This window comes from Podarcis tiliguerta (assembly GCF_965153285.1).
Source record: "Podarcis tiliguerta genome assembly, chromosome: 1".
NCBI classification, from domain to species: Eukaryota; Metazoa; Chordata; class Lepidosauria; order Squamata; family Lacertidae; genus Podarcis; species Podarcis tiliguerta.
The window spans coordinates 99,854,589-99,882,274 of record NC_139534.1 but is presented as its reverse complement, the minus strand read 5'-3'; the positions used below and the strand labels follow the sequence as shown (position 1 = coordinate 99,882,274).

The 27,686-nt window shown below is 39.3% G+C and overlaps 1 protein-coding gene across 3 annotated transcripts in view; it reads right to left on the bottom strand.

The window, feature by feature from the left end:
* Positions 1-1,441: 1,441 nt before the first annotated feature.
* Positions 1,442-27,686, bottom strand: part of SCFD1 (sec1 family domain containing 1) — a 40,247-nt gene continuing 14,002 nt past the window's right edge. For all 3 annotated transcript variants that reach the window (XM_083452694.1, XM_083452696.1, XM_083452695.1), the window contains 15 exons: positions 23,444-23,583; positions 22,214-22,304; positions 21,247-21,320; positions 20,045-20,126; positions 15,006-15,102; positions 13,699-13,769; positions 11,754-11,833; positions 10,891-10,953; positions 10,017-10,092; positions 9,143-9,196; positions 7,777-7,829; positions 6,991-7,024; positions 4,233-4,298; positions 3,468-3,536; positions 1,442-1,665 (listed from right to left, as the gene is read on the bottom strand). In XM_083452694.1, coding sequence (XP_083308820.1) covers positions 1,642-1,665; positions 3,468-3,536; positions 4,233-4,298; positions 6,991-7,024; positions 7,777-7,829; positions 9,143-9,196; positions 10,017-10,092; positions 10,891-10,953; positions 11,754-11,833; positions 13,699-13,769; positions 15,006-15,102; positions 20,045-20,126; positions 21,247-21,320; positions 22,214-22,304; positions 23,444-23,583 — 1,074 coding nt within the window. In that variant the 3' untranslated portion in view covers positions 1,442-1,641. The remainder of the gene's footprint in view (positions 1,666-3,467; positions 3,537-4,232; positions 4,299-6,990; positions 7,025-7,776; positions 7,830-9,142; positions 9,197-10,016; positions 10,093-10,890; positions 10,954-11,753; positions 11,834-13,698; positions 13,770-15,005; positions 15,103-20,044; positions 20,127-21,246; positions 21,321-22,213; positions 22,305-23,443; positions 23,584-27,686) is intronic.

Sequence of the window (27,686 nt, the reverse complement as noted above, 5' to 3'; positions counted from 1 at the left end):
GGGATTAGAATTCTCCTGAATCTGGGGCTTGGACTAAAATCCCTGTTTATTTCCCACCCATCAGCAAAATGGCTGGTGGGGAGGCAAAGAGTAATTACTTCTTGTCCCAAGAGTTTTTAGTGGCGGGTTGCTATTTGCCCCCCCCCCTTTCCTGCCTGCCATTTTCAAGGCTGCAGAACCCTTAAATCTGTGTTAAAACCCAAGCACTTGGATAAATTCCACTTACATCTGTAATCAATAAAGTTGTGGTCATTTTTAATCCAGATTGTTGTCTGTCTGAGTTATTACCGTATTTTTCGTCCCATAGGACGCACCAACCCATAGGACACACCTTGTTTTTTGCGGGGGGAAATAAAGGAAATCCCCCCCCCTTTATTTCCCCCCCAAAACCAGGTCGGGGAATCCAAACCAGGTCAGGGAACAGCGGGATGGCGGCGCTGCGCCTCCCCGCTGTCCCCCGAGTTTGTGGGGCTGCCCGAAGCGTGGGGCGCTCTGCTTCAGGGCGCCCGCGCGCCGGGCAGCAGGCTGCTATCCGCAGCCTAGGGAGCCCTGCGGGAACTCCCATGGGCTCCCCAGGCTTGCTGATAGCTTCCTGAAGTCTGGAGAGCGAGAGGGGTCGGTGCGCACCGACCCCTCTCGATCTCCAGGCTTCAGCGAAAGCTTTATTCGCCCCATAGGATGCACACAGATTTCCCCTTCATTTTTGGAGGGGAAAAAGTGCGTCCTATAGGGCGAAAAATACAGTAACCATTTATTACATGTAGACACTGACCGGGGGGGGGGGGGCAACACTGAGTGGGCCTGCAACTAACACTCCAATAGCGCAATGGACTTCTGTGCATGCAAATGAACTTCCTCTACTGTTCCCTCTAGCCCCTGTACACCTTCAAAATCAGTTTCAGAGTGTTGGAGGACTGTTTGGAGCAGATTTTGGGGGCAGATAGCTGTAGGAGAAGAAATGGCAGTCCCATTGCACCTGTGGAACTATGCGTGTGGGGCATCGGCAATAACTCCTATGAGTTATGTTATAGAATATAGGACTGGTAAATGTTCACATAGTACAGCGATGATCGCAGATCTCTCAAGACTCATTAGGCTGGTACAAAAGTCTCTCTCCCCACCGGTCAAAATGAAGTGTTTCCCATATCAAAGGCTTTTGAAGGTAAGAAGAACTGAAAAGCCACCTTGTACAAGAAAGATGAAAGATGAATGAATGATTAATAATCTATGCACACACAATTGAATGCCTTCACAGCTAGATAAAATCACACAGCTGAGCTAAAATGGAACATGTTCCTTAGGAGGGATCTGAGCTTAATTTATTCCAACAAATTAAATGAGAAATATTAGTACAAATTACATTCCAGATGCAATAGCCTACCGATAAATTATCACTTGAATTTAACAACGTATAAACAAATTGAAGAAACATCACAGCAGGCAGAATCCAAGTGTTGTGGTTTATTTGATATCATTCTGCATTGTAGTATGTCTTATATATATAGAAGTACAGAATATCCTTTAATAAAAATTATCAGTTTAAGGGATCAGTTGAGGTTTAAATACTATGCACAGGTTAAGATGTTACATGTTGCCATGATCTTTTCTTCACATTTTGTCAAAAGGCCAGATAATCTTTTCCTATTTCTGTCCAAGTTGGGAAAGCTAAATATAAAAAGATAAGAAAAACGTTAGATTACCCATTATACTCCAGTTTATAAGGAGAAAACTGACTTCATCCAAATATTGTGTACTAATGTATTACTAAAGAGAAACAAAGTAGGCAATATTTTCAGACTCAAAATGATTTATTTTATCAAGCATGTTTCATAAAATAGAGCAGGGTTGAGGAATCTGTGGCTCTGCAGATGTTGCTGGACTCTCATCCTTAGACAGGATGTCCAATAGTCAGGGATGATAGGAGTTATATAGCAATATTTGGAGGACCATAGATTCCCCACTCCTGAAACAAAGCAATATTTTTAGTTAAGGAATGATTCTTCCCTGTGGGTACACAGCCCTTCTCTCTTGAGCATGACAAGAGACAGCACAACTGCCTGAATGGGAGACCTGGATGTGTGTCATCTCCACATCATGCTCCATCTCTCCACTTAGACAAGTTGCCTGGGACAGAACTTCCATTTCCAAGATTTCCAGGGGATGAAGGCAAACCAATTTATTTTAAGTCCTACAGGGATTCATCTGCATGTAGGGTACTGTGTGCCCACAGACAAAAGGCTCACATGGGGAAAACCCCCAAAATAAACACCTATAGTACAGTATAGGAGTGAATCATGGTCTCATGTCTTTGCAGAAGAACTCCATTATGGGTACTTGTTATGTAATCATCATCATCATCATCATCATCATCATCAATTAAATTTATAAACCACCCTTCTTCCAAAGTTCACAGTGTGGTTTAAAACATAAAAACTTAATACTCAGATATTACTTTGCTCTAATACTACTAGAAAAAGATTTAATATGCACAAAACATCTTGAAGGGGAAGTATGACCAGCAATGCTAAATAAGCCAAGCAGTTAAACTTTCTGACCACCAGGAGAGGAAGTTACCGTATTTTTCGCCCTATAGGACGCACTTTTCCCCCTCCAAAAATGAAGGGGAAATGTGTGTGCATCCTATGGGGCGAATGCAGGCTTCAGGAAGCTCTCTGCAACCCTTGGGAGACTGGTGCGACTTCGCGCCGGTCTCCCAAGGGTTGTGCAGAGCTGCCTGTTCTGGGGGCTGGGGTTGGAGGAAGCTCGGGCTTCCCCTGCCCCAGCCCCACGCCTGGGGGGGAAATAATTTTTTTTCTTTATTCCCCCCCCCCCCCAAAAAAAAACCTAGGTGCACCCTATGGGCTGGTGCGCCCTATGGGGAGAAAAATACAGTATTTTAGCACTGCTACACAGTGAAGGGAAGATCACTTTAATAGGGTCACCACTTTTACTCGCTCCTGGTTTTTCTAAGGTGCTCTGCTTCACACTGCCCTCCCTTCACATGGGATCAGCAGGCTGCTGTTGAGGAAACAAGTAGCAGCAGGGTAAGTAGAAGCAAATTTGAGAGGCTTGTTTTATGAGTTTCTGGTTCACTTGGGAAACATGCCAATAGGTTGGAAAAGACTTTGCAAATTCACTGGATTGGTGCTGGCCCACCCAAAGCAACGTCTGAGAGACTTGCAAGCCGTTTTCAACCTAGCTGACGAATCGCCTCACATTAATAAAAACATGCCTCAGAGAGCTGTGAAGTGTGCACGCAAAGTGTGTATTCTGCCCCCTCCCTGCTAGCTCTTGTTTCCTCTATAGCACTTCTGTGAGCAGTGAACATCTCGCCAATGCAATGAACCAACAAACTTGATGGGCCTTTCCTGGGTTTTCGACAAATAAAAATACTTGTTGAAAAAACTTTCAGTTGACTTGTGCATTATATTTTAAAATGATAACTGCATGATCATTTAAATTCTTACCTGTTTTAAAAACTGTGCAGCATTAAAGAGTTCACTGCAGCCATATAAGACATGTTTACCTTGCTTGCCCTATGTGAGACAACACAGATTTCATCAAAACATTGCTCAATTTTATATTAAGAAGGCCATTCTACAACTTCAGAGAGGTGATTTTTTTTAAAGAACTGCAGTGTAGCAGAAAGAGAGCTCAGTTTGCCCCCATTTGTTGTATATAAGCAATTAACAACCAGAACAACAATTTATTTATATGCCGCCCATCTGACTGGGTTGCCCCAGCCACTTTGGGTGGCTTCCAACAAATCAAAACACAGTAAGACATCAAACATTGAAAACTTCCCTATACGGGGCTTCCCTATTTAGCCTGTCTTTCTGTTAAAAACATTTTCAAAGCATTTTTAAAATGAACAATATAAATAAAACCAATTCACAATCTAAATTTGTGAATCTGCATTTCAACCCTCACTTGTGTTTCGAACATACCACAAAGAAATGTAATTGTTTGCGGTGGAAAGTTAAAGAAACTGAAGAAATAAATCACTGACTTTACCATTATATAAATGACCCGATGTATTAATTTCATGTGTGTGCTGCTGCCTTCCCATTTACTTCAATGGAGGAGGAAGCATGGTGCACATATATCTGTGTACACATCTATACTTGTGATTAAAATGAAAAAGGAAGTCCACTTGTGTACCCCAGAGAGGCATGTAAAAAAATGCAAGAAGAGATATAATCATAAAAGAAACTCACAAAGTGGTAACATACCTTTACGTAATCAATAAGGTTTTGGTATTCAATGTAATTGCCTCCTCCAACTACAAACACAATTGCCTACAATGCAAAAACAAACGAAACAAATAATATTCTGTAGCTACTGCTGCATGCTAAGCTTACTACAGAAAGAAGATACAATTTTGGCATATTTTTAAAACAGTTGAATTTTTGTTATTTGGATGAATTTCAGGGCATCAAAAAGCCGAGTACCAAGAAGGTACTCGGTTTGTGATGGTAAAAACAGAACTTTTCAGCTGTTTAAACTTTTCGACTGAATCTAAAAACATGGGCACAGCAATCCTATAACCCTGCCAAATCCTTTTGGGGAGGGTAAGATGGGGCACAAATGTGGATCCACTAACTCAGTGGTCTACCTGCCATGGAGACCTTGGTATGCCCATGGAAAAGCTCTGTGGATGTAGATATACTGCTGGAAGCAGAGCTCAATCCCGGGGTTGGCCTTGAATCTGTTAAATCCGAAGCTGCTTTGCTCCTGTGGACAGTCCCCTGGATTTGGCCCATTAACTATGCCAGCCTGAAACAGTGCAGTTAAGTTCCCTTTCATTGGCTTTAATAGGAAGGGTTTAAAAAGAAACACCAACAGTGTTTTGCTGGAGTGAGCTTTGGATGTGGTGTAGCTTCTATCACCAAACCTCCACCTCCAGCTTAGAGAATCTTTTATTAACAGCATTAATTTCTCTCTCTCTCTCTCTCTCTCTCTCTCTCTCTCTCTCTCTCGTGTGTGTGTGTGTGTGTTTATAAAGACAGAAAAATCCCTGGCCTCTTCAAAATTTTGAGGTCCATGTCTCCCTTATTACAATGTAAGATTAGCCACTCTTGTTCTAGAAAATGTATGATTACTGTGGATAAACAGTCAAATTTTCTTTTAATTCTCCAAAGCAAAAAATGTCCATCTAGTAACAAAATGTCAGTTTAAACATTCACTTATTTTTATTGAGTTACTACCAAAGATGCTATTTATTATTGTGATTTTAATTACTTTTTTTATTTATTTAAGGTATTAATATATTTCCCTTCATAATATTTATCTCAGGACAGAATGTGTTTTGATTTACGCCTTATGGGACTTTTTATAGTGGAAATGCAGCATCACATTAAAAATAGATAAATATACAAACATATAAATCACGGGCTTCATCCGATGCTGTCCACCCTTGAAGACAACAGACTTCCACTTGCACAACGGGACTTCACCTACCTCTCTTCCTTTCTTGTAGTCTCCTTCATGCCATCAATTCTGCTCTGAAGGGCTAGAGGACCCTCTAGAGTGGATTTTATTTGGCAGGCTAAGTTTCTAAGGGTCCTCACACAACGACAGATTGTGCCTCATGTATTTTGCCAAAGGCAGCTAATTATCCACACAATTTATTTTGCCATAGGGTTTAGATATTTTATTTTTGCAGTTAAGAGCATTGAGCTATTTATATTTGATCCAATTCTAATTTAAAATAGCAGTTTCATGACAAAATAGTCATTTAATGGGAAAGTATTGAATCATATTTATTTCTTAAATATTTGCAGTCTGCTTTTCTATTTCAGGGAAATACCCGACATCAATCAACATCAAAATAGTAAACTTCATCTAAAAAATGATAACCACCATAACCAATTTGAAAAACTCACCAATAAATCAAAATTTACATTAGATAACATTTTAAAACACTGCAATTTTACTGCCTGCTGGAAGAAGAGCAGAGAAGAAGCCCGGCAGGGCTCCCCTGGAAAAGCCATTCCATAACCTTGGTACCACAACACAGAAGGCCTTGTCCTCATGCTCACACTTCTGGAAGTGAAGGCGCACAGCTGATGTAATATTCAATTAACTTCATTCTGTTTGACCATAATATTGGAGCTGCATATCAACATATTTAAGCTTAACCATTTCTACATTCTATTACAAAATATGATAAGAGAAGTTAAAACTGTTTTTTGTTCTTAGCAACATTTCCCTGTAAAAATAGGGATTTTGTAGGAAAGATATATAAGCAGGAGTCAGAAACCTAGTCTTCTGTTTGAGAACTACTTCTGAATTGTGCATTCCAATACTGTTTTTCATGTGCTTTCCTTCATGTGTAATTCTCTATAGAGGAAAAAGAGTTACTGTTCAAACAAGACCTTCAACTCCAATATTGTACCTGGGAAAGACTTGGAAGAGATTCGGAGCTTGCTCACAGCTCTTTTCCCCAACACAGAGAAGTGAAGGATCAGACCAGTACCTTTAATTGATACTCCAACATTAAAACCAAATACCGATATCTCCCTTGTGCAGTATTGCCTGCACATGGCTATTATGTTGGGACTGGGTCAAAGTTAGGAGAAAAAAGGTGCAGAATGTGTTTTTAGTGTGTACCCATTTTCAGCAAAATGGTGAAATTTTTTTTGAAGTTATGTTTTACATTGCTCCTTAGAAGTGACATTTTACATTTTAAATGGCTCATCAACCAAGAACCTAAACACACTTCTTTACAATTAATTTCTCCTAATATCTTAAGTAAATGTGTTTAAGGCCAGGGTGTTAAGAATGTTGGAAAAGATTAGCTTATGCTTACTTGACTCTTTGAAGATGAAAGGAGCTTACAATCGCTGTTGGATATCATTTAACAAAACTGTAATCACACTAATGATTTCATATAACGGGATCCAATTTTCTCTAAGGAGTGACCAACATCCATTATATTTAAAGCAAATGTTCATACCACTGATTTGGAGAAGTACGATCTGTTCTTACCTCCTGAAATGGATTTTTGTTTCTCGGAACTGAGCTGAAATAAATAAATAAAAACTTTATTGAAAGCTCAGTTAACTTTTAAACATCAAGCATTCAATATTCATAAACACCTTGAACTATAAAACAGGAGCGTTGGTCTTACCTAAAATATGTTTGTGACTGGGTATTAATATTCCTCTAAGTGGGACTGTTTTCCTTCTCCTGCTTGCCAGGTTCAGGCTCGGGGCATTTGTGTAAGGGCTAACTCTTTGGTGACAATGCAATTAGAGAACCTGCTGCTCTAGAGGGCTCAGAAGGCAGAAATTGCCACTGTTCAAGCTTCTAAAAAAAGTTTAAAGCTCCTAAAATCAATCACATATTCTCAAACTAACCATTTCAGGGTTGTCAGGAACAGAACTTTCAGCCATCAAATGCTTGGATTAACAGGAATGTTTTAAAATTTCTCCTAAAAGTTCATAGTGACGAAGATGTATACAATATATTAGGGAGGGCATCCCACAAATGAGGGAATGTCAAAGGCCCTGTCACTGATCACTGCCAACCAGGGAACCCTTAGTAGTGGGTCCACTAACAGGGCCTCCTCTGCTGGTCATAGGGCCCAAGATGGTTGATATTGAGAATGGCACTCAGTCACCTAAACATTTAACTTAAACATTAGAAAAGCACAGGAGGCTCCAGATAAGAGACTGGTTTCTTTACTCTTTTATTTAATGTTACACAAACTGCACATTAACTATATTTCAAACGGCAGGCATCACACTTACTAAAATTGCATGGTAAACTCACCTGTCACTGCCTCGCAACATCTTAGGGTCAAAATACCTGTAGTCATCTGTTTCCTATTTAACAAGAGAAATCTTGGTAACAATTTATTGCTACATTCAGTCCCACAAGTTTGACTACTGTGGCTTCTATTAATCCATTTCCCAACTTACAAATCTAGAAGTATTCATACATAAAAACAAACACATATGCTAGCTGCCACCAATATTCATTCAGTCACATTGGTAAAATACCTATGTTAGCTGCCACCAGCTGGTGGGTGAGGAGAAGAGGTGGCTCATGGGAAATTCACAACTCCCAAACTTTTCAAAATATACTGTTTGCGTAATATGTTCTAGCTGTGAAGCAATATATTAAACTAAAGATGTTACTAGTTTAAATCTCACACTCAACAGTATGGTTTTTTTCCACATAGTAACCAAGATTGCCTGCTCTCTTTTCAAAAATGTAATGGCAATGAATGTTGAATTGATGCACCAGTCAAATTTATTTCAGCCCGTGATTTACTAGTACTATTAAAGCAAAATAAGTTTGTTTTTAGAAAACGTGAGGCATGACATTCCCCCCCCCCCTTTACTGTAGACATCATTATGATATGAAGGATTTTTTCCTCCCTCAAAGACACTCAATATTTTTATTGGCAAATAGCACCAGTTTTTCTGTCTCTACTTTTGCAGTTACTTTTATCAAGGAGGTTGAACAGGAAATAACTCTCACTAGGCTATATTTCCCACATTATATCTGTAGAATTAAAAAAACCTCCTCCCAAGTGAATCTACAACAATTTTCAGAAATTTAGTTTATTCTTGTCCATATCAATGTACAAAAACTTCTGAATGGAATTATCTCATGGAGATTCATCTCTTAGGCCACCAAAATATATGTGCCCCCAGTTGTGTTTGGGAGCTGTTTTTCATGAAGCAACCTCACAGATGTTGGTTTTCCTATGGCATTTACCACCTTGATGGCATATTTGTGTACACCCACACAAATAAGGAAAGGTAATGAGATGATATTGAAATACTTGTTCTATGTTTTGGTCAGCGTCGTCATTCTGTTAAACTGTAAAGTGGTACATGCAGACTTACAGATATGATATGAAAAACAATTTCTTCCTATAATGTTAAAATTAGTAGTAGTTCATGGCACCAAAATTGTGTATATCAGTATTTTAAAAAATAAATTAAATTTAATGCACACCCTTCACTAGCAGGACCCAGAGTGGGTTACAACCATTTACAATTCAGTATTAAAAGCAGTTAAAACAAATTACAGTCAGAGGTATAGGGTGGATCTAGAAAACACACCTCAGGTTTCAAAGGGACTTTACAAATAAAATCTAATGTGCAAGTTTGTTTGCTGTACTTACAGGATTGGACTTCATCTCCATAAGGTTGTCTAAAATGCGGGTGACAGGAAGATTCTATAGAAGAGAGTACTTAATTCAAGTAAATTGCAGAAATTGTTGTTCAATGTAGCTTAGGAAAGAAACAGGCACAGACACAACTGGATCACTTTTTACATGACTAATGGAGCCCTTCCTCATTTGAAAAGGAATACAGTTAGTCTGCTATATATGCCTCTGCCATACTAAAATAAACACACACTATCTGAGTGTTTGTTCCCAGGGTAAAAAGAAAAAAGAGGCAATTCAGATATTGCATTTATTTATTTATTTGGTCATTACCCACCCTTCACCCTGATGGAATAGCATTGAACATACCTGGTGGAATAGCACAGGCAGTCTGGATATTAAGACTGACGGAACTGCGCCCAAGTTAGTAGCCACTGAACTTTGAGTCTCAATATTGGGAAAAGCAGCTTCAATCAGTTAGCCTGCAGCTTGTCTTAAAGCACCTGTTTTTCCCCCCTTTCAAAGCTCTCACTGGGTGCCAACTCACCTGCCACCCTCCTTCCTCGAGAAACAGTCAAGAAAGAGGATATAGAATAATAGGTAGTAGCATGGAGACTAATGGGAACACACAAGTCTTCAGAGATATTCTGGAACTGTAGTAGATTATTCTTGTATCGCTTATCAATTTCTTAACAATTCTAGGTGTCCCATATGAACTACTGAAAGCCAAAGAGTTGCACGCAACTTAAGAAACAGTTTGCCCTTTTCTTTAAAGTTTCTTGTTGGCAGTCCAAGAAATCTAACCCATGCTTATCTAGTTATACTGTGAAATATCACTGGCTTCAAATACTAGAATATGAACATGCTTAATCTACATTGTTAAACACACCTGTTGCTTTAGCACGAAATTCTTGACTCCTTCCATCACAAACTGGGATCCTGTATTCATGACACGTGAGAAAAGGCTAAAACATAAAGAGCACATCGAGCATGATTTTGTGTGCTTTCAGGTGTTAATAATAATAATAATAATAGTGAACTATACCATATGAAGGTAAGAAACAGAAATTAAGCATCAAAGATATGAAGAACTGCCACCACTACCTTTTGTTCTGTTTCAGATTTATCTGAATATCATTTATTTTTAATGCACCTTTTGTTTCTTTGTTCATTTTTTATTTTGTTTAACTGAATTTTTAAAACAAAAAATAAAATTAAATGAAAAAACCTGCACGTGAAACATTTTACCACACTTTTCTTCTATTCACTTAGGATATACACAATCAGACTATTAGCTGCTTTTTTTCTTTTTTTTGCATGGAAAAGAAATTTTGCATCTGCTTTAACCAATGTAATGATTGGGAAGCTCTGTATTAAAACAGTAGAGCAAGGGTTGCTGGTGGGAAACTGCCAAGCAGTGAAATTCTGAATCTTCAGCAAAGCTTCTGCATACCAATTCCACTGCTACTATGAATCTGCTTTTGAATTTATTTTTCTATTGCTTTTACATATATTATACAATTTCATTGCTACTTAAAATTTGTCGAATTTTGGTTCACCCTTTGTTGTTCTAATAGTAAACCACTTTGGGAGTCCTTTGGAACCGAAAGCGCAGGGCAGTAAATTAAATAAATGAATAAATAAATAACCTAAGAGAAGTTAAACCTCACAGGCGGAAGCGATCAGAGGCAGCACTCAACTTGTTCCCAGTAAAAATGAAAGGCTTTTCAAGTAGCAGTAACAAAATGTACTTTGAAACTTACCCCAGAGACTTGGCTGCACTGTTTCCATACGTAGTTGGAGCTGAAGCCATCTTGGCAAAAGCTCTGTGAAATAAGTAAGTTAATATCTACACAATTTATTTTCATCAGAGCACTACTAAATCTACCAATTATACCATGAAAGAAGCATTAAGTTTGAAAATCTAGCCTTTCTAGTCATTTGAGGACGGAACTGCTCTTTACTTCACATCAGAAAGGCAACATGACTAACAATTAATAAGCACATACTACAAATAACACCTGTCTCCTACTTTACTACCTCCCAAATACTTCAGCTCCACAATTCATAAAAATAAACCATTTTGAAAGTATTATAGAGAAAATTCTGTGCTCAAAGCAGAACAAACCATTGCAATACATGTTCAAAGTCAAAGGGGTCAAAGGGGACAGGAGGGAATAGCTTAAAAAGAAAAACAGAGGTATTTTTCAGACAGAATTGTAATAATCTTATCTATTACACTGGCTATCATCCTGAACCTATAAAAGTGTTAGGCCAGTTTGGTTTGGAAATGTTATATTCTAATGCTTTAAAATTTCTGTAATCACTATGAAGACACTTCTCTCCTAGAGATGTGACTAGGGTACTGAACAAAGTATGACTGAAGATGTGGCTCTGACTGCTGCTCCACAACTGTGAGAATCTGGGGCACTACATTTTTAAGCAGAAGAAGTTTTTAGTGTGCATGGTAGTATTTAATGCACTTTTTGTTGAATTGTTTGAGGGGGAAGAGGGACAGGATGAAGTGCCCAGTAGCCAGACAGTAGACATTTTCTTGCAACTCCAGGTCTCTCTAAGTTTTTGCAATATATAATTTCATTGCTTTATGAAAACAAAAATAACTTACTTCCATTGTTTAATGTAGTTTAAGGGACTAAGATTACACCCTGCATCTGTCAACGCTTTTTTGTATTGTTCCAGATCTGCCTAGAATCAAACAGGAGATTTGAGATGTGTTACATGTCTTCTAAATTTAGCAGTAAACTGTCACCATTATTTGGTAATAATAAATCTAACACTTTTACTTCAGGGCATAGAAAATCCTCATTATCTTCTAAACAATCATGACTACAAAAAGCACTGGATATATGCAGACATATTAACATTTCATTCAGAACAAATCATGCACGATTGCTATGAAACTGCAAATTAAGAAGGGTGTTGAAATAAATGAACAAAAGCAATCATTGCCTTCTTTTATGCATCACTTGAACCTATGGTTAAGCTTCTTAACTATGGTTTAAAAGTGACATATGAACTGGGCCACTATCATGTTGTCACCTTACAATCTTTGAGAAACTTAAGACACTGTAAGTTTTAAAAAATATATTCCATGACTCATTACATGAAAAATCAATGCATGGTACTCTCTGTACTATAGATTATATTCTGCTTTCAAATTTCAGGGGTGACTCCATGCCATTATGTGGCCAAAGCAGCAGCACCCATGTATCTACAGACTGTAGGGAAAAAATCCTAAGGAGTTCAGAGATTATGGTTTATTAAAGTTCTGCAACATAGCTCAGACTGAATACCACAGGTCAGGTTCTGAGTGGTTTACAACATTTCTGCAGCATTGTCTAGTGGCATTAGACCCCTGCTGCAGGCTGGAGGACTGTGCTGAGATAGCACAGCATACAGCAGACCTGCAATGTAGTCCAATGTTCATATAACAGGTAAGACGTGAGACTAGTTTGCATTTCCAGTAAAAAGTTCCCCATACCTTGAAGGATGCAGGGAAATTTCATCTATTTTACTTGCCCCCTCAGACCTTGTCCCAGGCTAATCAAACAATCAGCTGCTTGAGGAGTCTCATGCTTCAATGACTTGTATGCAAACTGACTCCACTTCCAAATTTAAAATAAAAAATGCATATTAAATAAGATCCAAGTTAGCATAAAAGAGGAGTCCTACATGTTACTCTTCTTTGTGCAGAATAATTTTTTTAACACGAGGAAGCATTCAAGTAAGGATTCTCCACCTGCAGGATGAAGCGCCTGATCTCACTGTGTGTGTCAGTCAGCTCCTATGAAATACACTTTAGAAAGGCTAGCATTAAACAAGCTACACTCTTCCCTTGCTGTATTACAGGGTATGTTTCATGACGAATGCAAATCCAGAGACTCCTTGGCCATGTGGAAATAGAAAAATAATCTGTATTTTTAATACAGATTATTTTCAGTCACCTCAAATACTAATTATGCTAATTGACTTATTGTATTTTAAGCTGTCTTGGTAATATATTTATAGGAAGTGATCTAGAATTATTAAAAAATGCAATAAATGCTTCCAGTTTCCTGTTACTGCCAAATACGCATTTCTTTATTTCAAGAAAACACACCAAAGCTCCTCACAAATTTGGTTAGTTGTGACCAAATATTTGGCAACATTTCAGAATTTAGCTTCAAGTGTGGCGGCTGGGGAAGCTAGAAAGACCATACAGTACGAGTAAACATGTTTAGGACTGCATTGCCAAGCAATTAACTTTGATAGCATTCTTTCTTAGTGGTATAAAACACTTCCTTGAGATCCTCAACGTTGCCTACCTTTACACACTGAAGTTGCTCTGTTTCTTTGTGCCCACAGAGGCAAGTGGTGAAACAATGTCTGCACATAGTACTGGAGTGAAAATAGCACATTGCTTGTAAATCTCCTACTTTTAAGACTCAGGCCTGCATTTTCTATGCTCTGTCTACAGCCAGTGCCACAGCATACTACCAAGTAAGAACAAAACATTAAACTGGGAAGCATTCCTAATGAAATTGCAAGACTGTTTCATAAAAAATCCATACCTCAGAAGGACACTGTACACAACTTATGTAATATATAAGAAACAGTCGCATCTTGTCCTCTGCAGTTCCCGCTGAGGAAAGAAAAGTTCTGAATTAATTTTCTCTCTCTTAATAATCACCTGTGTAATTAAAAGCAAATCGGTATACAATTCATAGGCAGGAAGTAAAACTTTGAATTGTTTTAATGAAGTGAACTAAGTTTAGTAACATACAACTAAAGTTTTATATACAACTAAATAAGCAGCCCTTAAAAAAAAAAAAAGAGTACTGTAAACAGTTAAAATCTTTGGCAGGGATGCAATGACACTTGTAATGTGGAACGATTTAGGATAACTATGGTAGTATAATAGATGGATAATGGTAAAAGATGCAGGAAATTTAATCTTAAACATGGAATTTATGGAGGTGGTCCGAAGGTTCAAAATAATGTTTGAAATGGTTATATTAAATGTGTATAAAATTATTTTTAAATCCAATAAAAAATTATAATAAAAAAATAAAAAGAGTACTCATGAAGCATGATATTAAGCCTGAAGTATGGGAAGTTGCCATCAGAGGAGGAGGATTTGTCAAGACAAAGTTATCACTCTGGGAGTGTGACACAGCTATCACATCTCTGAAGGACTTTTCCACAGTTGTTCCAAGTCAGCCTACTTGGCCTCAAAGGAAGGTACTTGTTGCCTGAGGGTCAGGAGCTCGTTGCAATGAGGATACACCCACCACTTCTGTCCAGCAGGCAGATAGTAATACGTGTGACATTCTGTACAATACCCTGGATATCGCTCATCCCTGCTGTCTTTCAACCTATCTGTTTTTGTAGCCTATTGAATTGGTTTTCTAGGGAGCTTAGAATTTGTTAGTTCACAAAGGAGAAGGGCAAAGTAGTCTGCCCTAGCCTTCTCACCCTGCAGCCGAACTCGCCTGTTACCTTGGCTTGATGCTTCGTTACTGGGGTTGAGATGCTGAGCTAGCTGGGGTTTTTTATAGCCCTGGCTAGCATCCTCTACTTGCTGAAGCAATTGGACCAGGAGTTCCTGAGGCCTACCCTTTGACTTTAGTTTGTAAGCTGAACGTGCAAACTTTAGAAGACTGGCCAAATTTTAAAAGGTAAGACATTTAAAGAATAAACATACCAAACAATATCATGCAGTGATATATTGTGTATGATATGATATCCAACCGGCAGTGGCATTTTGAGTTCCCAGGCAGAAAGTCTTTAATAGCATGAGCTTGCTTATATGGCAACAATTCTCAGAATGTTATGAACAGAAAGAAACTTTATAGTAAATTATTAATTTTTTACTTACCATCAGGATCAGAAATCATGTCCAAAAGTGATTTATCCAAGGTGGACTTGCTCATGATTTTTTCTTCATATTCAAAATACAAATCTAGTTTCCGTGTCTTTAAATTAAATAAAAACAAATTTGTTGTTAGAATATCATTACTACAGTAGATTTGATTAGCTACTTTTAATATATGAAATTGTTCATATGGTGATTTTCCTCAACCTGGGATAACCTATGATTAGAGATTGGAAGCAGGTCTCAGAATCATATTTGTACACTCCTTCCCACCATGGGAGAAAAAAAGTCTGAATAAGGGGAGCCAACATTCAAATAAGAAGGGTTTGGATTTGATATCCCACCTTTCACTCCCCTTCAGGAGTCTCAAAGCGGCTAACGTTCTCCTTTCCCTTCCTACCCCACAACAAACCCTCTGTGAGGTGAGTGGGGCTGAGAGACTTCAGAGAAGTGTGACTGGCCCAAGGTCACCCAGCAGCTGCATGTGGAGGAGCAGAGACGCGAACCCGGTTCCCCAGATTACAAGACTACCGCTCTTAACCACTACACCACACTGGCTCTCAATAACCACACAATATGTTAGTTTGGTCATTCTCTTCTTCCCATGATCAGAAGTGAGAAAGTAGCATTCAAACCTGTCTTAAGACCTGCATTTATATAACATTTATATGCCATCTTTCTTCCATGAAACTCAAAGCAGCATACATGAAGTGCCCAGGTAGTCTCAAAACCAAGCACTTATCAGATTCAAATGTGCTCATCTTCAGCATGGTTGCTATACTATGTGCCTTTAAACTGTGCTCTGGGGTCTTTGCTATAGTAGTACACACATTCTACTCATGTAAAAACACCAGGCATGCCCCACAAAAAATCCAGAGATGCATTTTAAATAAAAGGACACATTCTACTCATGTAAAAACATGCTGATTCCCGTACCATCCGCGGGCCGGATTTAGAAGGCGTTTGGGCTGGATCCGGCCCCTGGGCCTTAGTTTGCCTACCCATGGTGTAAACAAGTGCAAAATGATGCATTTTGAGGTAGAAAATCTTCATTTTATATATACTCTTATGAAGCCTGAATTGGCAGTGACTGACCAAAATGAGATCTTGGGGTCAGAGTGGATAGCTTGATGAAGATGTTGGTTGAGTGTGTGGCAGTTGTGAAAAAGGTAGCCCAGAGCTTAGTGCTATGCAAGAGGCAGACAAACAACATGACTTTAAGGGCCTTAGGCCCCTGTAAAGCAAAAAAGTACTTGATGGCCACCGTACAGGGGAAGGTGCTAATTGTTCTGCAAATATTTCAGGTCTTTAACTACATTCACATATTCTATGATGCTAGAGTAGTATTTGTCCAATAGACACAATCCTTCTGTCAAACTATTTGTTCTATTATATCTTAAAATAAACTTGTAGAAAAAGTCACATATCTACATTATTGTTTTTGGAAATACTATAAATCTATGAAAAAATTCAACAGAAATCAGAACCACAATTAGATTAAAATAAGGAAATACTATACACCAAGACTGCAACCATGTACCCACTGCTAATGCTTAACTCTCACTGAAACTAGTGGGAAAGAAAAATGCATAAAGGTGCCCAGAACAGCAGTATAAGAATGTTTCCAATAAAATGACAGCCTTTTTTAAAAACAAAACAAAACAAAAAACAAACCCTATTTTGGCTATGATTATTAGTTGCCAAACTCCTAACAGTTTAAACAATTAACCTAAAACAAGGTTTCTTTTATTCTAAGCTTTACCAATAAATATTTGCTAATCCATCCTGGGAAATACTGGTGTGTTCTTTCCAAAATTTTTGCTCAACACTGAAATATGCCAAAAAACTGCCAGGTTCCATGAGCTGGTGATTAATCTCACAGTTCCTCTTGCTGTGCCTTCGAAAATGATCTAACGCAATGTGGAAAGCAGCTGCAAACTGAATCTAAAAATACCACTATTATACATAGTATGATTTTAAAATTACTTCTCAGATAAAGTACAAATGATCAGATCAGGTAATACTACACTGTACGAAGTAACACCCTTTAAATAAGTCTTTGTAAATCTTTAACTGGCAACTCTGTGCCCAATTAAAAAGGTAAAGGTAAAGGGACCCCTGACCATTAGGTCCAGTCGTGACCGACTCTGGGGTTGCAGCGCTCATCTCGCTTTATTGGCCAAGGGAGCCGGCGTACAGCTTCCGGGTCATGTGGCCAGCATGACTAAGCCGCTTCTGGCGAACCAGAGCAGCGTACGGAAACGCCGTTTACTTTCCCGCTGGAGCGGTATCTATTTATCTACTTTCACTTTGATGGCTTTTGAACTACTAGGTTGGCAGGAGCAGGGACCGAGCAACGGGAGCTCACCCCGTCGCGGGGATTCAAACCACCGACCTTCTGATCGGCAAGTCCTAGGCTCTGTGGTTTAACCCACAGTGCCACCCGCATCCCACTGTGCCCAATTACTCTTCTCTAAACTACACTGAAGTCAAAAGGTATGTGTGCGTGTGCATGTGTGCACATATATGTACAGTCTTAAGACACAGTCTAATCCAAATACTTTATACTAAAGGGTTTTTACCATCAGAGCCTTGTGCCTCCTTCCCAACGCCCAGTGCCTCCAGCTTTGGGAAGGCAGCATGAGGGCTGGGGGAGGGGAGGTCAAATTTTGGCCTTCTCCTTCCCCTTGGCATGACAAGGCCCGCAGGTTCCATGCTGAAGTGCTCTTGTGGCCCACTTGGTATGAAAAGTTGGACTGCCCTGAGTTCGATGCTAGATCTGTCATTTATTTTTCTTTAATAATCTCCCATCTTGAGACAGAAAGGGGACACGCTAATAATAATTTATTCTACCTCTGCAGTGTCAAAAGCATCCACTTCACAAAGGACATCAGATTTCTGTGCCTTGGAAGTGGGAGATAGTCAACCATGCAATTATTTCCAAACCACATCCTGCCTTGGAATTTGATCGAAGTCCAATGTAAAGTGCTGCTGTCAATGACCTGCCACCACTTTCCCAGAAAAAAGAGGTGACAAATAAGGCATCAAATAAGGACTGAACGTCACCCACTGCACATTTGACTTCAATCAAATTCTATGGAAATACTGCACTATTATTCAGATCTCATAAAGCTGTCATGAAACGTTCCATGTCAAACACCGCAGGGAAAAAGATGATATTGCTGTCAAATCCAGAGGAGGGGAAATAGTGTGTAAATAATAAAAATATCTTTCAAATAAAATTACACTAATTAGGTGCATTGCTGAAGGTGGGTATTAATCCATGGTATTGTTTTGGGTTACATAGATTGGGCAGCTGGTGATTACAAATTTTCAAAATTCAACTGACGTAAATTATTCTTTGTGAAGTTATTCTCAGGAACCAATAAGCTTTTTAAAAGGAAAGCAGTGGATAAAAATTGCTTGGGTTAGCTATTTCTGATACTGCAGTTGTTCTCTTAATAGCAGCATGATATACAGGCATGGCCTTCTGCTTAAACCTTTCCCTCTCTTTTTTTGTTTGTAAGATGAGAATATGATCTGACAGAATACCAGCTTGTGACTAAGATCATTTCTGAATAAGATAAAAATAAGTTTCTTATTCATTTTTATCAAACATAAGATGCTGTAGCCAAAAATGTAGCCTATAAATTGACAACACAATGATATTCTCTATGAAAAAATGAAGGCTAGAACTTTAAAACTGGCTGTTTTTCCACCCAAAGAATGACCCCTGCTTTAAAAAATAGAACCAGGATTCCAAAATGGAACTAATTTATCCCTTCAGAGTCCTGAGAAAACAACCTTCATTTTACAGTACAGTGGACGCTCGGGTTGAGAATGTGATCCGTGCAGGAGGCACATTCGCAACCCCCAGCATCTGAAACCCACAGGCAGCGATTCGGCACTTCTGCGCATGCACCGAAAACCAGAAGTAACCCGTTCCGGTACTTCTGGGTTCAGTGCAGTTCGCAACCCGAAAACGCGCAACCTGAAGCATCTGTAACCCGAGGTATGACTGTACTCATATTTTTAGCTCTAGATTGAAGATGAGTGATAGTACTTTGCCTAAGGTCATGTAGAGTGTTTGTGGCTGATGGGAGATTTGCATTAGTCTACGGTTTATGCTATTGGCTGCCAAACTGCACCAGTACTCAAAAATGTTGGAGATGATGGTAGTAGCTGCTAATGATTCAGACTCTCATGAAGTGGTGATCCTGCGAGCAAGTACTGCTGGGTGGGGCCCCTTAGGCAGGTGGTAACAATTAGTCTCCCAAAGTGGGAGCATGTGATGGGGCTGGCTGGTTGCCTGCATCCCCCAGCCCCTATAAAATCATTGAGTTAACCTGCCGGGGGCAGGAGAGAACATGCCATTTATTAGATTTGTTGTTTGATGTCCTGTAACTTGTGCCAAGGAAGAAGCCAATAAAGCCTGGTAACCAGCTCAGTGCCTACGTGTAATTGATGAGGAGCCTGGAGGGAGGAATTGGGGAGCTGACTCCCTCCATGACACAGACAACTATGGTTAAGTTTGCACAGCGCGGAAGTGGCACATCATTGCCTATCCATGTAGAGTGCAATACTTGATACTGACAAGTACATACAAGCAGAATTACACTCCTCACTCAAGGCACTTAGGATGAATCCAGCTCAAGCAATTGTTCACTTTAACAGCTCTTATCTACTGTCTCTCTTCCCATCAAAAATCTCTGCTCTCCCAGTTTCCTTCCCTTGCTCATAATAAGGCTTCATCAGTGGCAGCACCACAGCTATAGGAATAGCCCCTTCCCCAAAGGAAGCATAGCAGATCATTTCAGTGGTTCGCTTAAGCGCTCTGCAAAAATGTTAATTTTTGTCTGGCATTTTAATTTGATTGTGATAGATAGTATCTTTCTTGTTCTTTTTGCTGTTAACTTACTTCGTTCCTTCTTCTAAAAATGAAGTTATTGCAAATGTTTTACAGAAGAACACTGATTTCAGAATATTTAGTATGTTAGAAAGCTTCATGATTAATGAGCTTCAAATAACTCTATTTTCCATACCTTTATGTGTTCCAGAACAGCTGTTGCCACATTTGTATGAAGATCTATGAGCCTCTTCTTTTCTAGAAGCTCTGGAAGAGAGCTGAAGAAATTACATACAAACTAACTGTCCGCACTATGTAGTCCAATTCAACTCCATATTTAGCAACCCAAAATATGATATACATATGAGGGAACAAGATAATACTTTTGAGAGACAGTAGTACGCTCAAATCAGCAGCTTCTGAGATACAGGAAATGGATATCCAAAACAAGTTTAGGTTCTCTGTGCCAAGACACACTTTAGACCACCAGCCTTTTCCAGCCTGGTATTCTACAGATGTTTTGGATGACAACTCCCATCAACCTCAGCCGACATGACATCACGAAGGACAGAATTGTAGTCCAAAATGTCAGGGGGAACCAGGCTGGGAAAGGCCGCCTTAGGCCCTACCTTGCTCTACTCACTGGCTCTGTGATAAGAGTTCCCAAGTATGTGACTTGGGGACAGTGGGTGGGGAGGAACTTGACTGGAATCACCAGCCACTGAAAAGTTTTCAATGCCTCTAGGAGTCTCCACCTATAAACACGCACCTGTGATATCTGAGGCTTTTGGTCACTTGGGAAGCAAGCCAACAATAACAGTACCACCAGAGAAGAGATATGGAAGCTTGCTCGGGTGAAGGCAAACACACAGGCAGGCAGGCAGGCAGAACAGGCAATTTCAGCGGGCCATTCATTGAGGCTCCCTAGCCACTGCCAGCACAGGGCAGGCAGGCAGACAGATGGGAGTGAAATCCGCTGTGCTGGCAGTGGCCAGGGAGCTGCGATGCATGGCAGCCTCAAAAAGTCTGAAACCGATATCACAATCTGAACTTCGTACCAGTTTCAGACAAAGAATCGAAATATCACCCAGCTCTAGCACAGGATCAGGATACTGGATATGTAAATCCTATTTCTCTGCCCCTCAGCAAATGTTACAAGATGTAATCTGTAGTGGTATGATTTCAATAATCAGACTTCCTAATCTTCCCAGCCTATAATTTGGCACCCATGTTATCTTATATCATTGGGGTACACTAGTGTGTCACAGTGTTATGCTTCTACTGTGGAACATACTCTGGAGAGTCAGTCAAGCATCCTTAAAACTGAATAAGAAAGAAAACCGATTAAATGACAAGTCTTTTGCAAGCACTTAAGAATGCTTTGGTAATATTGCTTACCTAACAGCTGAAGTTAGCTTAGCTGTGTTATCAGAAAGCATACTTATTGCTCCTTCATCTTCACCTTCTAGTCCCTGGGAAGAAAAATAATTTCAAAAAGACAACCACCACATATACTTGAAGAACAAAAATATGGTGAAAATCCAGTTGAAATATCGAACTTTATAACAGAAGAACCACAATTCAATTTTACACAGGTTTTGAAGAAAGATAAATCTAGGTCTACTGGTTTATATATTTGTTTCATAGAATTTATATATCACTTAACTGGAAAAATAATTTCAAAGCAGTTCACAAAAATCACAAAAAAGGATTGAAAATACTGAAACATTTTCAAGTCTCTTCTGTGAATGGCTCCCTAAAATATGATTACCAACACAATGGGTGAATGCAGACTTCCAACAAGCCCTCTGCCAGACCTTAAAATTACCTCAAAATATAGAGATATTGTTCACTGCTTTCCTAGTGTTGTTGGCAGCTGTCTGCATCAAAAGATACAGTGCGCCTCCAGGGATGAAGTCAAACCACTGGAGAATACCAGCACCTGCTGGGGGGCTGCAGAGACCAGTAACATGTAACTGCTGCCTCCTGTCTCCTCCAGCACCGAAGGGATTTCTTTGGGGTACAAGCCTGGACAGTGTGTAAGGAGGTCCTGGGCTGCCCAGATGAGACGACCCCCCCTCTCAGCCCCGCTGATGTGGTCCAAATGAAAGCAGAGCAATACATCTGGCACAAGCTTGGTTGCAGGAGTTGTTTTCCATGCATCTCTTAAAAGTGCAACCTTGTTAGAGGTTTAAACTCCAGTCCTAATAGGGCTGTGCTGCATTGCCTCTCAAGTCCTCCCAACTCCCCCTTCCTGTGCATTTACTTCCTGGAAACACCCAGTACATTTCTTGAATGTCAACATTTTAAAGCACTGTATAAATTCCAAGAATAATATTTTAAGTTAGATATAAGCAAACCTTACCATTATACTTTTAAGCCTCTTGACTTCATCTTCCTGAGCTCTGTAAGTTTCTAGCTCTTGCTGAACCGACTCGGCTACCTCTGGGAAAGGGCTAAAGAGATTATGTAGGCACTGTTTAAATCTACACTTTAAATTAATACAGTCTGTAAAAAACCCGGCTTCCATAGTCCTTTATTCACTTTCATTCAGCCCACCAACCCTTCATCGCAAACACACCTGGGGCTGCACACAGTAACTCAGTACCCTTCTCTTTTCTCCTTGTTAAAACTGTTTTTTTTTTTAAACGAACCCTCACTGTCTCTCCATCCCTGCTTTACTCAAACCTCAATTTTCTTCTCAGTGTCCCTCTGCCTAACTTCTGCCATTGTTTGAGGAGTCCAGCAAGAAGGACACTGAAAATTGGCTGTTTTAAACCTCCTCTTCTTCTATTCCTCAGCTGCTTCATGTGAGAGAGATAAACAATGTGAAGCCTTCAAACATTTCATAGTAACTTCCCACAATTATGTATTTCACTTCTCGTACCCTGTGTTGTCTTCGACATGACGTTCTAGATTCAATGTAGTAATTTAGAAGATATTTTATTAACAAGCAAACACCAATCTATGTGTAACACCCATCAAGTGACCTTAGTCTTCTGTAACGGAATAAGCTGACAGATTTGCTATTAAGATTTTATTCATCTTAAATATAGAGTAACATATATCATCATGTTGTGTAAAGAAGGCTGCAAAACTGGAGAGAGGAGGAGTCATGAAAATGGGAGTGGTCTGTGTGCAAGGGAGAGGAGGGTGGAGGAGGTGCAAAGGGGGTTAAAAAGGAGGGAATAAGAGGAATGGGATTGAAGCAGGGGCATGAAAGGGTCTGTAGAATAGAAGGGGGTGGCTTCATAGACAGGCAGAAGGCGAAAAGGCTGCTTAGTAGTTGAAATGTGTGGGATGAGAAAGATGCAAGAGGTTACTATGGGGGTTATTTGTATTCAAGGAGAGTTGAACAAAAGGAAGTTGGGGTGAAGGTGAAAATGAGTGCAAAGCAAGCCTGAAGAAGAGAGACGTGGCTTTGGAAATGGGGTTAGGAAGGTGAACAGTGACCTCCGTAGTGGCATGAGGTGGGAAGGGGTTTGATGTGGTGGGGAATGGCAGAGAGATTGGTAAGTGGAGTGAGCAGGGGCAAAGCCCCTAGTTAGTAATAGACCTTGAAGCAGAAGTAGTTAATTTAAAATATCCAGCTTACCTTCCTTTATGCTTCTGCCAAAATTTATCAGCTGCAGTTAAATCATATGACTTTTTATTTTTTTTCTTTGGTCTAGCACCTGCTGGGGAATTTTCCATTCCTGAAGACTCTTCCAAAACAACTCTGTTCAAATGAAAATCCTTTAAAGAAAATTATATGGATTAAACATTTTTGCCTGCTGCCCCACAATGGAAAGCAGAATATTCCTAATTCAAAATGGGATTATAAAAAGGACAACTGTTGAATGTGATTCTGAATATGCAGACCAAATGAAATATCATATTCTTTCTATTAAATATGACATTTTAAACGCTGCCACAAATTGTGCTAGTTTACTTGTAGTCTACTCTTTGTACAAAAGCTTAAGAATAGATATTATTATTATTATTGGCTTTTTCCATTGGGCAACTGTTGCAACTTCTGAAAATTACAAAACATTATTTGGCTATGTTTCTGCAAAACATTCAGACGCTTTTTAATTTGCCTCCTTCCTCTTTTGTTCTGAGAATGCCCAGGCAATCCAAGACAACCTGGGAAATGGGAGGGGTGGGGATGGAAGAGAATATACGTTGAAAGTGAGAGAAAATAAGGTTCTCTTTTTTCCTTGCTGTGGATTACCCTCTCATCCTCTGAACTGGAGTCTGCATTGTATGAAGAACAGCTTGGAGATGGGATAGAGAAAAGAGAGACAAAGGGAGTTCTTTAATTTTGCCCATATCTACCTCTTCTCATTCCTGGAACCATTACAGGCAACACAAATGAAAGGCACCTCTGGATTATTATTATTATTATTCAATGCATTTACACCCCACATTTCCTCACACAGTTGGTGTTTGGAGAATTAAAAATGGCATCTCCCGCCTAGAAGCTGCAGCTACCAATGCAACTTGCTGTAATTGCTTCTTACTTTAAAAAAGATGGCTAAAAGTTAGTAACTGTCATTTTTCTCTGCCTAGCAAAAAGTCAAAATGGAAGAGTCACACATTATATTAAGCACTACACACAACTATAATAAGTATTTCACACTGGCATATGATTGTGTTCAAATAATAGCATGGAATTGTAGAGCTGGAAGGAACACCAAGGGTCATCCAGTTTAACTCCATGCAATGTAGAAATCACAACTAAAGCATCTATGGCCATCCAACCTTTGCTTAAAAACCTCCAGGAAAGGAGAGTCCACAACCTCCTGAGGGAGACCGTTCCACTTTCAAACAGGTCTTACTGTCAGAAAGTTTTATCTGTTGTTTCATCGGAATGGCTCATAACTTGAAGCCATTGGTTTGAATCTTACTCTCCAGAGCAGGAGAAAACATGCCACTACAGAGAAGGTCCATTCTCATGTTGCCATAGTTTCAGGTATTGTGGTCCTGAGTCATTTAACTCGCTATAGGTCAAAACCAGCACTTTGAATTGGGTCTGGAAACTAAGTGGCAGCTAAACCAGGACTGGCATTATATGCTCAAATAGTCTTGCCCCGGTGAGCAACCTAGCCACCAAATTTGGGTCTTCAATGGCTTTAATTCAACAGCAAATGGGAGGATACTGCAATTTTCCAAGCATTTTCTCCTTATACTGACTGGCATTATTATACCTCAGCTCCATTTATATCTATTTTCCCAACCAAAAATATGGTAAAACTTTTGCATCGGTGTAGGAAGAACAGACTCCAATGCTTCAGGTGGTAGGGATGAAATGGGGGAGATGAAGATGTCCCATGGACTACTCAGTTCATAAGAACAGAAAGAGGATCTAACAGACTGATACTGCCATGGGAGGGGTGGGGAGAAAAAGAGAGAAAAGAGTTGGGTAGGAGAGCGCCAAGCCTACTCTTTGCTTTGCTTGACTCCTCTAGTAAAGAACTGAAAGATATTAATGTGAATTATGGGGAAATGTCTACCCCACTCAGGAGAAGAAAAATATTTTCTGTACTTTCACAGAACACAACTTTCTGACTCCCAATGAAAAGAGTAATGCAATTCTCCACAGATCAACCTGTTTATAAGCAGCAATGGTACAGTTATTACCTAAACAGATGAATTGCTATAAATATGTAGCTGGAATGGCATTTGGTTCAGCATGCCACAATCTCCCTTGAGTGCATCAGCCAAGAGAAAAATGAACATTGATTTACATAAAGAAGAAAAAACTTATGTAACTTTTTCCCATTACAAAAATAAAAATTCCATAAAAGGGATAAAATGCCCCTAAATAAATTATACTAGCTTTATGAAGTATTAATTCTGAAATTCAACTTGTATGTCAGAAATGTTAGAAAAACATCTATAAACTCTATTTAAAATGTTTCCCGGAAATATGCTTTTAAGAAGTGGTTATTATTTGAATTTCAAAGGTAACTGTATCCTAAAAACAATTTCATATTTCAGAACCCCCACCTGCTTTAAGACATAATATACATTTTCTTGAAATAGTTTATTTTTATTAAGATATGTGATCAGTATTCTCCATAGGCAAGACTATAATGAGTGTCTGTGCAGATGGAGCGTTGTAATAACATGCTGTTGAATTCCACCCATATTTTATTGTATTACAATTTGAATACCATACAAATCAAAATATTATAAATTAAAAGTAGCAGCAAATATACAATTAAAAATCAATATGAATGTTTAATGTGATGCATATGCTGTCTTCAATCACAAATGCACAAACATACCATGGACCACCTGAATAAAGCTCGCAGACCACTAGTGGTCCATGGACCACAGTTTGGGAATCTCTGGTCTGGGTTCATAAACAAAAATGAAGGATTTTTCAAAAAGAAAGTTAATATGCCCAGATTGGTAGCATGGGGAGTTGTCAAGTCTTAAAAGACTGATAAATTTATTATGGCATAATTTATGTAAGTGGACTCTAGTCTCCTTCAGATGCATAAAGTTACATGTAGATGTAGAGGCCTAAAATAGTCTAACAGGGCTATATCAGCTCTGGTTAACAGCTATCCATAATTCTTTAGGTTTTCTTTTCCTAGTGAAAAAACAGCAACTTATAACCACAAGACTGTCTTGTTATTCTTTGAGTTTCTTAATATGGAACATCTACACCATCTTGTGGTGATGAATAATATTTTAATGTTTAATGTTGATAGTTGTGTTATGAACTGAATAGGAATTATAAAACAGTACTAAATATTATTCTGATGATATGTGCAAACTTCATGAAACATTCAAACAGTAAACTAAAAGCTTTTGTTACAACAGGTAAAAATGATCCTAAGTATTGGCTATATTTTATTTATTGGCTATATTTTATTTAAATTTCTATACCTCCCTTCCTCTAGGGATCACAGGGCTGTTTACAATATAAAAACTCAAAAACACATAACATAGAAAAAAACAGTTTAAAAGGCCATAGATTTTTTAATTAGCCAAAGGCCTGGAAAATGAGGAATGGTTCCTATAGATATGTAACAAAGGCACCAGGCGAGCCTTCTAGGAGAGCATTCCACAAATGGGAAGCCACCACTGAAAAGGCCAATTCTTGTGTTACCTCCCCTCCAGACCTCTTGCAGAGGAGGCACACTAAGAAAGGCCTAAGATGATGATTACAGGTTCGGGTAGGTCCATATGGGGAGAGGAAATAGTAAGTTATTGTGGTCCCAAGCTGTTTAAGGCTTTATAGGTCAAAACCAGCACTTTGAGTTGGGCCCGGAAAATTAATTGGCAGCCAGTGAAGTCAGGCCAGGATTGGTGTTTTATGCTCAAACTGTCTCGCCCTGGCCGCTGAATTCTGCAGCAGCTGAAGTTTCCGAACCATCTTCAGAAGTAGCCCGACATATACGTTGCAAAAATCTAACCTAGAGGTTACCAGAGCATAGCCAACAGAAGTTAAGCTATCTCTGTCCAAACAGGGGCACAGCTAGGCTACCAGCCAAAGCTGTTGGAATGCACTCTGGACCACCTAGGCCACCTGAGCCTCAAGCAACAGCAATGGATTGAGACGTATCCACAAGGCACATTCCCTCTTCTTCAGAGGTACTGTAACCTCATCGAGTACAGGCCACCTTCCTGTCTGGCCTAAAGGAACCACCCATTAACAGTGCCTCAGTCTTATCCAGATTGAGCTTCAGTTTATTAGCTCTCATCCAGTTTATTAGCGCTCATCTCATATCACTGTTATTACTGCATCCACTATGCACATCACACAAGTTCAGTGGTCTACAAATATGGTAACCAACGCATATAAAATCCACCTCATCAGAAAGCAAGTACAAAAGCAATAT